General features: G+C 38.2%; 1 protein-coding gene across 3 annotated transcripts in view; it reads right to left on the bottom strand.

Moving 5' to 3' along the window:
- Positions 1-10,852: 10,852 nt before the first annotated feature.
- The window catches only part of zmp:0000000660 (arf-GAP with Rho-GAP domain, ANK repeat and PH domain-containing protein 2), a 126,553-nt gene continuing 124,978 nt past the window's right edge, over positions 10,853-12,427 (bottom strand). For 2 of the 3 annotated variants that reach the window (XM_038730722.1, XM_038730720.1), the window contains exon 33: positions 10,855-12,383. In XM_038730722.1, the coding sequence (XP_038586650.1) occupies positions 12,060-12,383 (324 nt within the window). In that variant the 3' untranslated portion in view covers positions 10,855-12,059. Of the gene's footprint in view, positions 12,384-12,427 lie in introns of all 3 variants that reach the window. The other variant, XM_038730721.1, reaches the window with a different exon arrangement.

Here is a 12,427-nt window from a genome sequence, read left to right on the forward strand (position 1 = left end):
ATCGGTGGGTTTTGGAGTTAAAACGGCAGAATTTTTTTTTTTCAGTCAGTAATTTTGCCCCAGCGCAGGGCGTCTGTTTTTAACAGGTTTTAACCTCAGTGTTAGACATTAGGGTGATAATGCTTTGAAGAAAAGGTGTCTGTGTGAAGTTGTAAAGGCTCAGCCAAACCTCTGTGGCTCAGCTCTCAGTTAGCTGACGTTATGTTAACGGTAAACTTTACAAACAGGCAATGTTAGATTTAGCTACGTCCTGTAACGGACTCGCTGTTCAGTTAGATACTAGTCAGATACTATTATAAGTGGCTGCAGCTGAACTCGATGGACATGAAGGATTTAAAGGCAGAGAGCCGAGGGGGGAGCGGTTGCGGAGTTATGCCTGAAATTGTCACACCTGCTCGCCGAGGAGAGCCTTGCAGTACATATTGAAGGATGTTTATGGTCATCAATAAGTTATTACACTCGATGTAGATGTAGCATTCCTTGTGATTTAGTAAACAATCTGAGGTGATAACTGCGATGGATCAGTAATGTTTCTGATAAGGAGCTTAAGAAGTGGATGCATAATTTGGCAGAACAGATGTTGTAGGCTACCTGCAGAGAGTTTCATCCACCTTTTTTGTCAGCATATAATGCGCGTTATGCCTGCAGACAGGTAGCTGGGCTGTAACTAGGGAGATGGTTTAGTTAAAGTGAGAAATTAGCTGTGGGAGAGCTGCCTCTGAGTTTGTTTGGTGAGTTAGAATTTGCCAAAAAAGGTAGTACAGTTCATAAGAAATATAAAACAAGATCCTTATAATAAACATTCAATAAGATCTGACTTGAGGAGTAAACAGGTGTCTAGCAGCATGAATTATTATTGCAGTGTCCCGCAGCAAACGTTAATATTGCACATATTAGTAAACAGTGTATTTCACATTGCTTTTACATTTGTAACCTTTGAATATTGATGTTTTCATGAATGCAACACATTCATGTTAAACTATTGCTTGTGTATTAGGAATACTTTGTTATAATATTGATCAGACTAATTATACTTAAAATAAAATCACATTCTTCATTCATCATCAGCTTCCTGTTAATTGTAAATTGTGTGATCTAAACAATATATTATAGTTAACAGCTGTAAATTAAAATATTAAGATGTTATTTATAGGTTAACATTTTACATATGTTAGTAGAAAGTAAAAAATGAAAGGTTAATGTTATATACCGTTTTATTTTGACATTTCTTTAAGAGACAAATGTGACATTGACTGAGAAGTTACTCTGTAGTGAAAAACAAAGAATTATCTGCAAACTGCATAGTTTTGAAGCCCTGTAGGAGGTGTCATTTATTATAACCTCTTTGAAGGTCTTGTGTGGTTTACATTGTATAGACTCACCTATTTACTACATGTGCATTCGGTCAGCTCTGAGACCTCATAATTTGCAAGGTCACAATAAAAAACACCTAGTGGGATTCATAATTACTCTGTGCAGATCATTCTTTGTTTCAGCACTTACCCACAGGATGGTTTGGATGTGCCCACATTATTCTGTGTTTAAACTAGACTTATATCAGAGCAGCAAACAAGGCACTCTTCACAAACTTCATGCTCTTTTATACAGTATATGGGTACTGGGTGTATGGCTCCTTATTTATCTTAAAGTATAAGGTAGAAAGTAAAAAAAACTCCTGCACACACAGAAATACACTGCATAATTACTTTTCATGATTTCATGTGAAACATGTTGTGAGTATTTTCACTTTTTAACTTATACTAGACTGATGTTCTTTAGCAAGAGTTCAGCTGTAATATTTCATGTTTTATCTGAGGTATACGATTAGCTTTTCAGTAAGTAGTAAAGACAGGGAGTGCTAATATATATAGAATTTATTACAATGTGAACCATAAACCATATCTTTTTTTAAATGGACCTATGATACAAATATGGACAATATTTAAAACTCAAAGTAAACAGAAGGAGAGAACCGGAGAGAACGCCTTTCCACATCAGTCCTCCCAATCAGCACAATGAGGACTCCAGGTCTCTGCAGCTCTCTGGCAGCAGGTGGTACATCTGGTCCACAGTGCGACTCTGGGAGAAAAATGTGTAATAAATTCTTCAGGTGATAAAAAAATATAAAGTAAATACAGATGATTATTTAATAAATAGAATATTGTAGAGAACTTAATTTTCTAACGTAATTTTATTCAAAAAGTGAATCTTTGATATATTCTAGATTCATTAAACAAAGTGAAGCATTTCAAGCACTTTTTGTTTTCAGCTTGATGGTTACGGTTTACAGCTCATGGAAATAAAAACTGCAGTAAATTTTTAGAATAAATACATTTCTGTATTATAAATTATACAGAAATGTCAACTGGAGAAGAGCTCTCTAATCAGCTAATTAACTCAAAACACCTGCAAAGGTTTCTGAAGCCTGTAATCTCTCAGTCTGGTTCTGGTGCTCAGAGGGAACCTTTCCACGGTATTCAAATTTTTTTAGATGCTCCCCTAAAAGATGCCTCAGTGTTTTAATGTTGACAGCACTATTATGTCACATACATGGGAGAAAATGGAACAAGGGAGACGGTCTTTAAATGTTTTTGTGTTGTCCTTTTAAGACAGACAATTTTATATCAGCTGTCAAATGTCCAGTAGCCAAGTTGTCCTAGTAACGTAATATAGAGTTTAAACATAAAGTTTAAACTTTATTGTACATAATATAGATATAGAGTTTAAACATAAAGTTTAAACTCTATATCTATATTATGTTGAGGCATCAGATCCTCAACAAGAATCTTACAACCAATATAAAAAGTACCTTTCTCTCTCAAGTGTCCTATTCCAGACAATAATCCCACACAGCCCTGCCGACAGCAGCAACATTACTCAAAATATCGGTGTGGGGAATTAATTAACGTGATAACAGCCATGACTAACGTTTTACAAGTTATATAGCTTCCATCATGTAACTAAGGACTCTACCGCTAGCTTATTACTTTTATTACAAGTAACATACTGAGGTGACGTCCAAATAAACGACTCGTATCCGTTCATAACCAACAGTGTGTAAAAGGGTTAATTGATTTGCTTCAAATTGTTTGTTTGAGATGTAAGTAAACTTAAGTTAACTGTTAACGTTGGTCTCAACAAAAAAAAAAATAACGTTACCACATTTATATAATAAAAAGCATTTAAAACCTTGTTAAGTATAATGTCAATAACAGAACACTTTAAAAACACACTTTGTACACACTGGAAGCACGTACGTATATATGTATATGTGCCTCTGAAAAAAAGATAATGGAAAGGAAAACTGAATGCATGCACTCTCTGTATCAACTGTATGTTACTGATGCTTTGCTGTTGCAATGTTTTTCATGTGAAGCCAAAAACAGCTTTTTGACAACAATCTAAACAAGCCAAATAATTAGGGGGTGATGTTCATATTGAATTGCTAATACCTTGGAAATTAGTTGTATGCAATAATGATGAGATATCCGAAGTTTCTGATTGGTGGCTTGGAGTGTGTATATAGACAGTATATCAGATATTAAGTAAACCAAACACCAGCCAAGGACACTTAAACTTCAGAGGACGACAACTCTGTCACTCTAAAGAAACTCTATGCATCTTTAACAAGCAAATGTTTAAATCCCTTCCAGTTTGTCACTTCTCCCTCCTCCTTGTTGATAACTTAGTTTAGACCAAACAATCTTGAGATGAAGGTTACTGTGGATAGACTGGCATTCTAGATTAGAAGGGGATAAATAAATAATGGACTCAGAATGAGGCAACAAATTATGCTTGTCTCCCCAATTCGAATCAATGGTGTCCAATCTATATCTGTGTCCTTGGTATGGTGTGGTTTTGGAGAGCTGGGGGGCATGATGGTGCACAACAAATTGCTGACTGTCTTATGAAGTGTGCTGCTGGTCACTCAAGGGAGCTGGCCGCCTGATTTAATAGGGTGGTCAAGGTCCTACACATAAACAGAAAGCCAATACAGGAACTCTGGATAAGGAGGTCAGGAGATCGTCAAGCATCATCCCTCTCTCAATAGCACACTTTCTTTCTTGCTATGTTAAATGCTCAGGTATGCAATCTTGCCATTTCCATTAGTAAGTCACATTTTCTCACTCATTTCCTTCCACCTTGTTCTTCTCCTGCTTACGCCTGCCCATTCCTGTACTGTCTCCCTCTCTAGTGAAATAAGGCAGCCCATTGGACAGCGGTACGGAGAGGTCGGCTCGGCCTCGCTTCTCATTCCACCTCTGGAGTGGATTACTTAATGGAAATGACCGCAGGGCTTGCAGGTCCACCCTGATCAGCTCACAGCCCCGGCTGTCTTAAACCCTCTCTCATTCTGAAGGTGCTGAACTATCACCAAGTCCCAAAGACCCTCAAACACAGCTTGCCAGCCTCTGGTTGTATCAATATTAGAATCATTCTTCTCCACTGCAGTGCACAATGTTCACAGTGGAGAGACAGCATTTCTATGGGGAGAGATTAAACCTTAAGTTTTGTTTTACATCTTACTCCAGAGATTTATTATTGAATGTCTATAAAGATGGGGGGCTGCAACTCAACATTGTGACTTTTAGTCACAAAGTTGAGTTGAGCTCCACCAAAGAGTGAAGCTCCACATGTCTTTTAGTAGGCTCTCCCTGCTTAACAAACGGCCACATTTTTCAAACTACAAGCCAACAGTTTGTAATGTGGTCTTTACATTCAAAATCTGAAGTCCCCAAGCCCAAGCCAAGATAACCTTGATGACATCACAAGGCTAATGTCCCTGGAGTTTCCCATAAGTTTTCAAAGGGTGAGAAGTAGTGATGAGCGAGTACACCACTATCTGTGTCTGAATCTGTTCAACTAAACTATCTGTACTCTGAATAGGTGGGGCTTACCAGAAGTTGTTATTTAATACTGAAGTAGGTATGGGTTGATCAGAAGTTGCTGTATTTATTAGAAAATATTTACAAAACAGCCTCAGAATTGACCTTCAGAGCACTATTTGATTACAATAGTAAGATAACTATTTTTTAAAAAGCTTCCTGTATTTATAGATTATTAGAAAACAGATATTTTATTCTGATGATACTCGTACTTGTAAAAAGTACATTATCCGTACTGGATAGTACCTGGCTCAACCCTAGCAGGTATTACTCCCCCATGACAAGCAAACTGATCATTATGTGTGAAATTGGCAGCCTGGCTCCAGACACATTTCACACCGCTGATTTTTCAGAGATTCAAATAGGTCTGGTATTGCGCTAATTGACAGCTTTTACCACGGTTGGAAAAGCATCCGAGCAAAAATAATGTCTAAAAGTGAAAAATTTTGACTTTCAGGTTGAGACAGATCTTAGGGACACCTGAATCTCCAAATGAACTGCCGGCAGGCTAGTTGCTTTGTAGGTAATGTACAGTAGGTGCCAAGATTTGACAAGGAAGAACAACGCATAAAAATAAAATTAGTTTGCTTGTGAACATTAAGACTCTTCAGCTGATTCAGAATGCTGCAGCACGTGTTCTGACAGGAACCAGGAAAAGAGATCACATTTCTCCTGTTTTAGCTTCTTTGCATTGGCTTCCAGTAGTTTCAGGTTTCAGTTTCAGGTGAATCCTGAACCATCCCTTAGTTATGCTGCTATAGGCCTAGACTGCCGGGGGATTTCCTGTGATGCACTGAGCTCCTCTCTCCTCTACTTTCTCTCCCTCTGTATGCAACCTCATCCCATTATTGCATGTTACTAACACAACTTCTCCCCTTTCTGGTAGTCTTGTGCTTTCTCGTCCCTCTCCTCTCTCCTCCTATCACTTCCTGCAGGTTTTCTGGCTCTGGAGCTGTGGAGTCTGGATCTGTGGATGCGGGTCACCTGCTGCCCCCGTGTTCCTGCTCGACACCCTCTGCTGCAATTATTGTTGCTAGTCTTATTGTTATTATTGTTATTATAATCATTAACATTACGACTGTTACCATTAACACTACTATAAATATCTGTACCATTTTTCATTTAGTCTATAGCAACATCACCTTCACTGTCTGTACCTCTGTGTGGATATTGTGTAGGCTGCCTCCCTCCCCTCTCTCTCTCTACTTCCATCCCTCTCTTTTTCTCTCTGTTCCTCTCTTGCCCTCTCTCTCTCTCTTGCCGTCTCTCTCTCCCTCTCTCTCCTTCACCTCCAAACCGGTCGAGGCAGATGGCCGCCCACCCTGAGACATGGTTCTGCTCGAGGTTTCTGCCTCTTAAAAAGGAAGTTTTTCCTTGCCTCTGTCGCCTAGTGCTTGCTCTTGGTGGGAATTGTTGGGCTTCTGTATATAACATCATAGAGTACGGTCTAGACCTGCTCTTTTATGAAAAGCGCTGTGAGATAACTGTTGTTGTGATTTGGCGCTATATAAATAAAATTGAATTGAATTGTGTGTGTTTGACTCTGGATAACTGAATAAGTAGAAACTGTGCCTACAGTCATATGCAAAACAATTATTATTTAGTTGCAAGACAGTAAGGTTCCCACCCAAACAAACACTATGTTATCACTGAGGTGACCTCCTCAATCTGGCAATGTCCTACATTGGAATTCCAAGAATGGAAAAATATGAAAATGATCTACAGCTTTATTCTCCCACATTGTTTAATTTGAATGTTTAACATTCACTTCTTTATTAGCTCTGTGGCGACTCCCCCTCTCCCTCAGCCGGGGGGGGGGGGGGGGGGGGGGCATGATTGAGGTTTTAAAGACTCAATCCCAGTTGAATTGCAATTGCAGAGGCTTTTAATTAGATAAAGCTTGGCTGGGTTGTTTGAACATATACTTTACAGCCATGTCAGGCTAAAAGGGTCCACGTGTCGTAAATATCATCCGAGACACTAATAGAATTGAGATTAGAGGGCAGAATGTGTGGATCAGCGTAAAAAGGCAGCCAGCAGTGGGACAACTTCATGCAGTGAGCTATTTATAGCTGCTAAAATGGACGGCTCCATTAATATAGAGCTTACCCTTTCTGGAAATGTAAATCACTGGGGCCATGGATCGACATGCATGTTATACAGCTGCAGTATGTCAGAGTTAACAGTACCGTCTCTGATTTACAGTTATCTCGGATAAAGCAAGGATGATTACTTAATTTTTAGTGTGCTATCCGCACGGACATCTGGTGTGCTTTAAGTCAATATGATATCTTAGCAATTTTTTTTCTCTACCTCCAAAAATGACTGAGCATCGATGATAAGGCATATGGCCAATATGCAAAGGACATATATTTTAATAGCACGCTGTTTCACAAAGTCAGCATAAGGCCAAGCAAGTGCTTCTAAGCAGACTGTATTATAATTTTCTAAAGTGGCATTAGAGCCATGTTGAGACCTGTCACTCATGTGCTCTCTTTCATTTCTGCCCTTGATGTTTATGTTATTCACAGACAAATTGAGCAAACACCAAAGATGGAGGGAGACAGGGGAAGCCTCAGTGGACACTTCCACGAGGCCAAGGGCTGATCAATAACCTCTACATTTCAAAACTGCATCGGATTAAGTCATGCCTTGTTTTTAAGGGAAAAAAAACCCTACAGGCTCCGGGTTTAATTGAGAAGCATCTCACGTCGAATCAGAGGGTTCATGTCTCGTCTTTTGAAATAACTTGTCATTTTCTCTCTTTCTCGAGCATATCAGCTCATTCCTTTTCTCTCTAATCCTCCTCCCCTCTCTCTCTCTCTGTCATCGCTGTCTGCATAAACACTGAACACAGCGTACACCTCTGCATGCATGTGCTGAATGACTCAGAGCACACAAGCTAACCAGCGGTGGAAGAAACTGAAAAAGTTGCAATACCACAATGTAAAAATACTGGCCTGTAAAAATATGCTTAAGTGCACGTACATCTGTATCATCCACAAAATGTACCTAAAGGACCATACCTGTGTGTTTTCAAGGTTTCGTTTTTTGTACTCTTGGAATCCGTTGGTTTCCATTCATTTCTGTGTAATATGCAGATCAGTTAGCTGCATCTTAAACTTTGAGCTGTTTACTCCATCACAGTGAACACCAGGTCTGCATTGGTCAAAGTTAAAGCATAGATGTCTTAATTAGCACTTTACAGATTGATTTGGAAAACAATCTGAACGCAGACTTGATGTTCACCAGGATGGAATCCACAACTCAAGCAAGAGTCTTCTACAGTACTTCATTTTCATATTGAACAGAAATGAATGGAAGCCAATGGCTGCCAGGACAGTATGAAAAGTACCGCGACATTTCTGAAACACAGTATCATGGTTTGCAAAATTGTTAATTGTGATGTAAAGTATAAGTGGTGTAGTAGATGTTGAGGTAAATCAGTGAAAACATGCAAAACCACTGGTCTGAACTTTTATGGTCTGGTTTATATATATTTTATTATTGGATTATTATCACTATAATATGGGTGGATAGGCATGCAAGCAACATTTTTATGTTCCTGCTGCCACTTTATATATTAATGGTTAGTTTAATCTTTGACAGAATATTTTATATGCTGATAATAACATCAGCGACCACATTAAGTAGGTATATGTGTACAGTCTATTATAATTCAAAACAACAGCTCTGCCATAAAATCTATGAAGCTTATAATGTTCAAGTTTTAGACATGTATGCGTTTCTTATTGATGTTGTACTTAGTTAGCGGTAGTGTTGTTGTCTTTGGTAAAGGTTGGGAAAACCTGTTTAATCTTTAACAATGTATTGTATTTTACAAACTTTTTATGTTTATTGTATGTTATAATGTTAATCTGAAAAGTAACAAGTACCTGTGAAATTAAGGTAGTGGAGTAGAATTTCCCTCTGATGTGTAGTGGTGTAGAAGAATAAAAGCACAAAATGAGTAAATACAACTACCACAAAATTGTATGTAGGTACAGTACTTGAGGAAATGTACTTGTGCTTGCCCTTTGTGCAAGCTGTTACCTCAAAAGAGCGATATGGTCAATGTCAAAGCATATAATGACTTTGCAGAGCTTTTCACTGAACTCACCACTTTCACCATATGGTGACCTTCGTACACTATAGGTCTCAGAGGGATGGCAGAAATTCTGGGTTACACAGACACAGAGGACAAGAGAGGTAAATATATATGCTGATGACAGTCCAAGGAAAGATGCAGAGGATCTAGGGAAGGTATGGCGTCAGAACTGATAGGAGACATGAAAAGATGAATTTTATGCCATCACATACAGTATAGTATATTATCACCCATCAGAACCAGGAGATTACACTGTCTGCTGTCAGTGGAACCAGGGCTGCTATGGGATGAAAATAACTCTCAACAGGCCAATTAAATAGGACCGTATTCATTTCTACTAGTCCAATGAACATAGTAATGGAACTAATATAGTGAGGGAAGGAAACACATTTGCAAAGTGCAAACAAAGAATAAGGAATGCTTAAGACCACAAATGCATAAATGTGGTGCTCTATGATTGAAGTATAAGGACATGAAACAAAGGACATCCAGCTGGTGTATGAGGCGTAATGAAAATAAAATGTTAAATATGAATTTTTCATGGAGGAACCTGTGTGACAATTGCCTACGTGAGCATCTTCCGATTGCAATACATTATTCAACAAGAGCGCGTGACTTGGGACGGGAAGTTTATTCTTACATTTAACTCAAAGAGGAATTGGATGAAATATAATGATATAATTATATATGAATAAGTCAAAGACGAAAGACGGAGTCTTCACGCTGAAATCCACAACTGGGCTTAAGAGCTTCCAGGACACAATCTCTTAAATCTTGCAGATATGTTCATAGAACACAACAGAGTGTACGAAAGAAAATCTATCTAATGGAATATGAAATCCTGATATATACTGAACAGATTTACCTGGTGAAAAAATAGCCCATATGACTGCATTTTATAAATCTGCAGACAGCAGCAGACACAATATTAAAATAGAGGTAAAACACAGATAAAGAGCTCTTAGCAAATCAACAGGAAAAAAATCCATGATGCATAATAAACCTTAAAGCAATGATGGCAATTATCATTAAACAACACTGATGTTTATCACTTTTCATTTTCACATTTCACATTATTTCACTTTACTTCATGTAGTATTTATTTTTTACCTAACTGCAAATATCTGATGGATTTGGGTGTATATGCAGTTTTGTCGCTATAAAAAAAGTATCAAACTGACAATTTTTCTAAAAACTAATTTTCTGTGTGTATCTCTCTGTTAAATACTCACACACTGACACCTCTACCGTCTCCATTGTTCCCACCACCTGCATTTCTTGTTGAAACACATTAATTTTTAGACATATCTTTCTGCAAAAATAGATCATTTCAATTTGCACCGCTCAAAAGGTGCACCAGTCTCTCTCAGTCAAGTCTTATTAAGTGAAAATCAATAATAAATACTGTACATGGGAGCATGTGTGCCCACTAAGTATTAACAAAGACAATCACATGCTTTTTATTTAACAGTTTCTTTAAATTATTTTGAGATCTGAGATCTCTCCAGGACTGTTAATTTCACACCTGAACTTCAACAGAAGGGCAAAAAATTATGTTTCTGTTCAGGTTGGAACCAGTTCATTTATCTCTCAAGGCCTGCTTCTGATTGAGCATGACATTACAAATTTGTTTTTATTTGTGGATATTTTATGGTGTTTCTGTCGAGTGGAGTCTTACAGACATACTTAATCTAATATATCTAGTTCAAAGTCATTTAAAGTGGGTATAGGGTGGTCTTTTTTCTTAAAGTGAAACCCCTGAATATCATCTATTTCTGTGGATCTTGTGACACCTGTGCTAAATCGTAGTCCATTTGAATGTTTACTTCAAATGAAAACTAAACATGAGCCGGAAATCTAAAGTCTCACAAAGCTTTTAAAAGACTTTATTGCGTGCGCTCTTACAGGGAAACAAAATTTTATATTTTGCGGTGTGTTTTTTACCAATGAGCATGCAAAAACAAACTAACATGAAGGGGTTTAAGCTAAATTTGGCTTGGGTTTAACATAAAATCTTTTTTGTTTTTTTTAAGAAAACAAAACAAAAAGGTGCAACTTGCACTAAAATGTGGGACAAATGCAATTTACATATCAGGAAAGATTAAACTGTCAGTACTATGGCGTGTTAAAGCCTTTTGCAATATTTATTAATATACTTATACTGTACATTAAAATCACATTTGGTGGCAGTTTACAGTGGTGCACCACAGAATCATATGCTTAAAAATGCTGCTAGTTAGCCATACAGTTAATGGTTACAGTGAAAAAAATGGTGGGTAACTGATAAAAAATATATAAAAAAAATAAGCACAAATAAATAATTACACGAGATTGCCAACCACTCGTGTCAAGGAAAACGGAGGTCTATTAGCCATCGTTAATGGTTAGTGGCCCTATCCTGCTCTTTTCTTTTGCATTTTATATGCATGCATCATTTTCTTTGCATTCCTGAACATAACTATGAGTATTTTAATTCTGTGCTGAGATGGCGGACCCTGCCACTAATAATTAAAAATTCTATTTAATAAGTGCAACTACAGTACAAAGTGAATGCGGGCAAATCTGCTAGTGAATTTTATTTTAACTAAAGTTTAACTAAAGATGAACTTAACTGTATATGGATTAATATAATCACAGTACTTTTCACAAGTAGTCAAAACAGCCTTTTTTTAAAGTAAGTGGAACCTTAAAAGCATGAAGTAAGCAGTTTGGGGTATTTCTGGAAACGTCTGAGGTTTGACAGCCAAACATATTTTCATAAAATTCTGTGGGTTTAGAAGAGCAGCATATGAATCACATTTTAGTAGTGCTTGGGTCAGTGCCATGTCCAGCTGAGGCCTGCATGACCTCCAGTGTCTCCTGCACCTGTTTTCCACATCTTCCATCTTCTACCCTTTGTGCATCGGCATCTCTTGATATATCCGAGTTTAAAAGCAGTCTTTAGGCTCCTCGCATGAAAGCAACTTACTTTGGCTCCATCTGTTTTTTTGTGTGGTTGTTCTCTGTCAATCTCCACATCTTTCTTTCTCTACTCAGAGCTGTAATGTTTGCCTTACCGCTTCCTGTCAGTCATTGCTCTTAGCAGTGCGGCCAGTCTTGCTCAGCACCGAGTTGAGTTCATTCAGCAGATTAGGCGGAATCAAGGCCTCCCCACCCAGAACAGGTCTCCTGCCGATGGTTTTAAAGCCACTCTGAGGAGGAAGGGGCAAAGCCATGGGCTGCGAGTGTCTGGATGGGGACGGGGAAGGGAGGCGCTGAGGCAGGCAAACATCCACAGAGGGTCGTCTGTGCGGGACTTCTGGGGCCTTGAGCATGGTGTTCATCTTGAGAGTGGAATCCTTGGTGAGCCTTGGGTTGCCATCATCAAGAGAAATCCTCCTGTCTTTCAACTGTGGGCAAATATGGCAGATAAAGATTAATTGAATTTAAGTCA

Source organism: Micropterus salmoides, unplaced genomic scaffold, assembly GCF_014851395.1.
Source record: "Micropterus salmoides isolate LMB-PRFRI ecotype aquatic unplaced genomic scaffold, ASM1485139v1 Ms_hic_scaffold_2, whole genome shotgun sequence".
In the NCBI taxonomy this organism is placed as follows: Eukaryota; Metazoa; Chordata; class Actinopteri; order Centrarchiformes; family Centrarchidae; genus Micropterus; species Micropterus salmoides.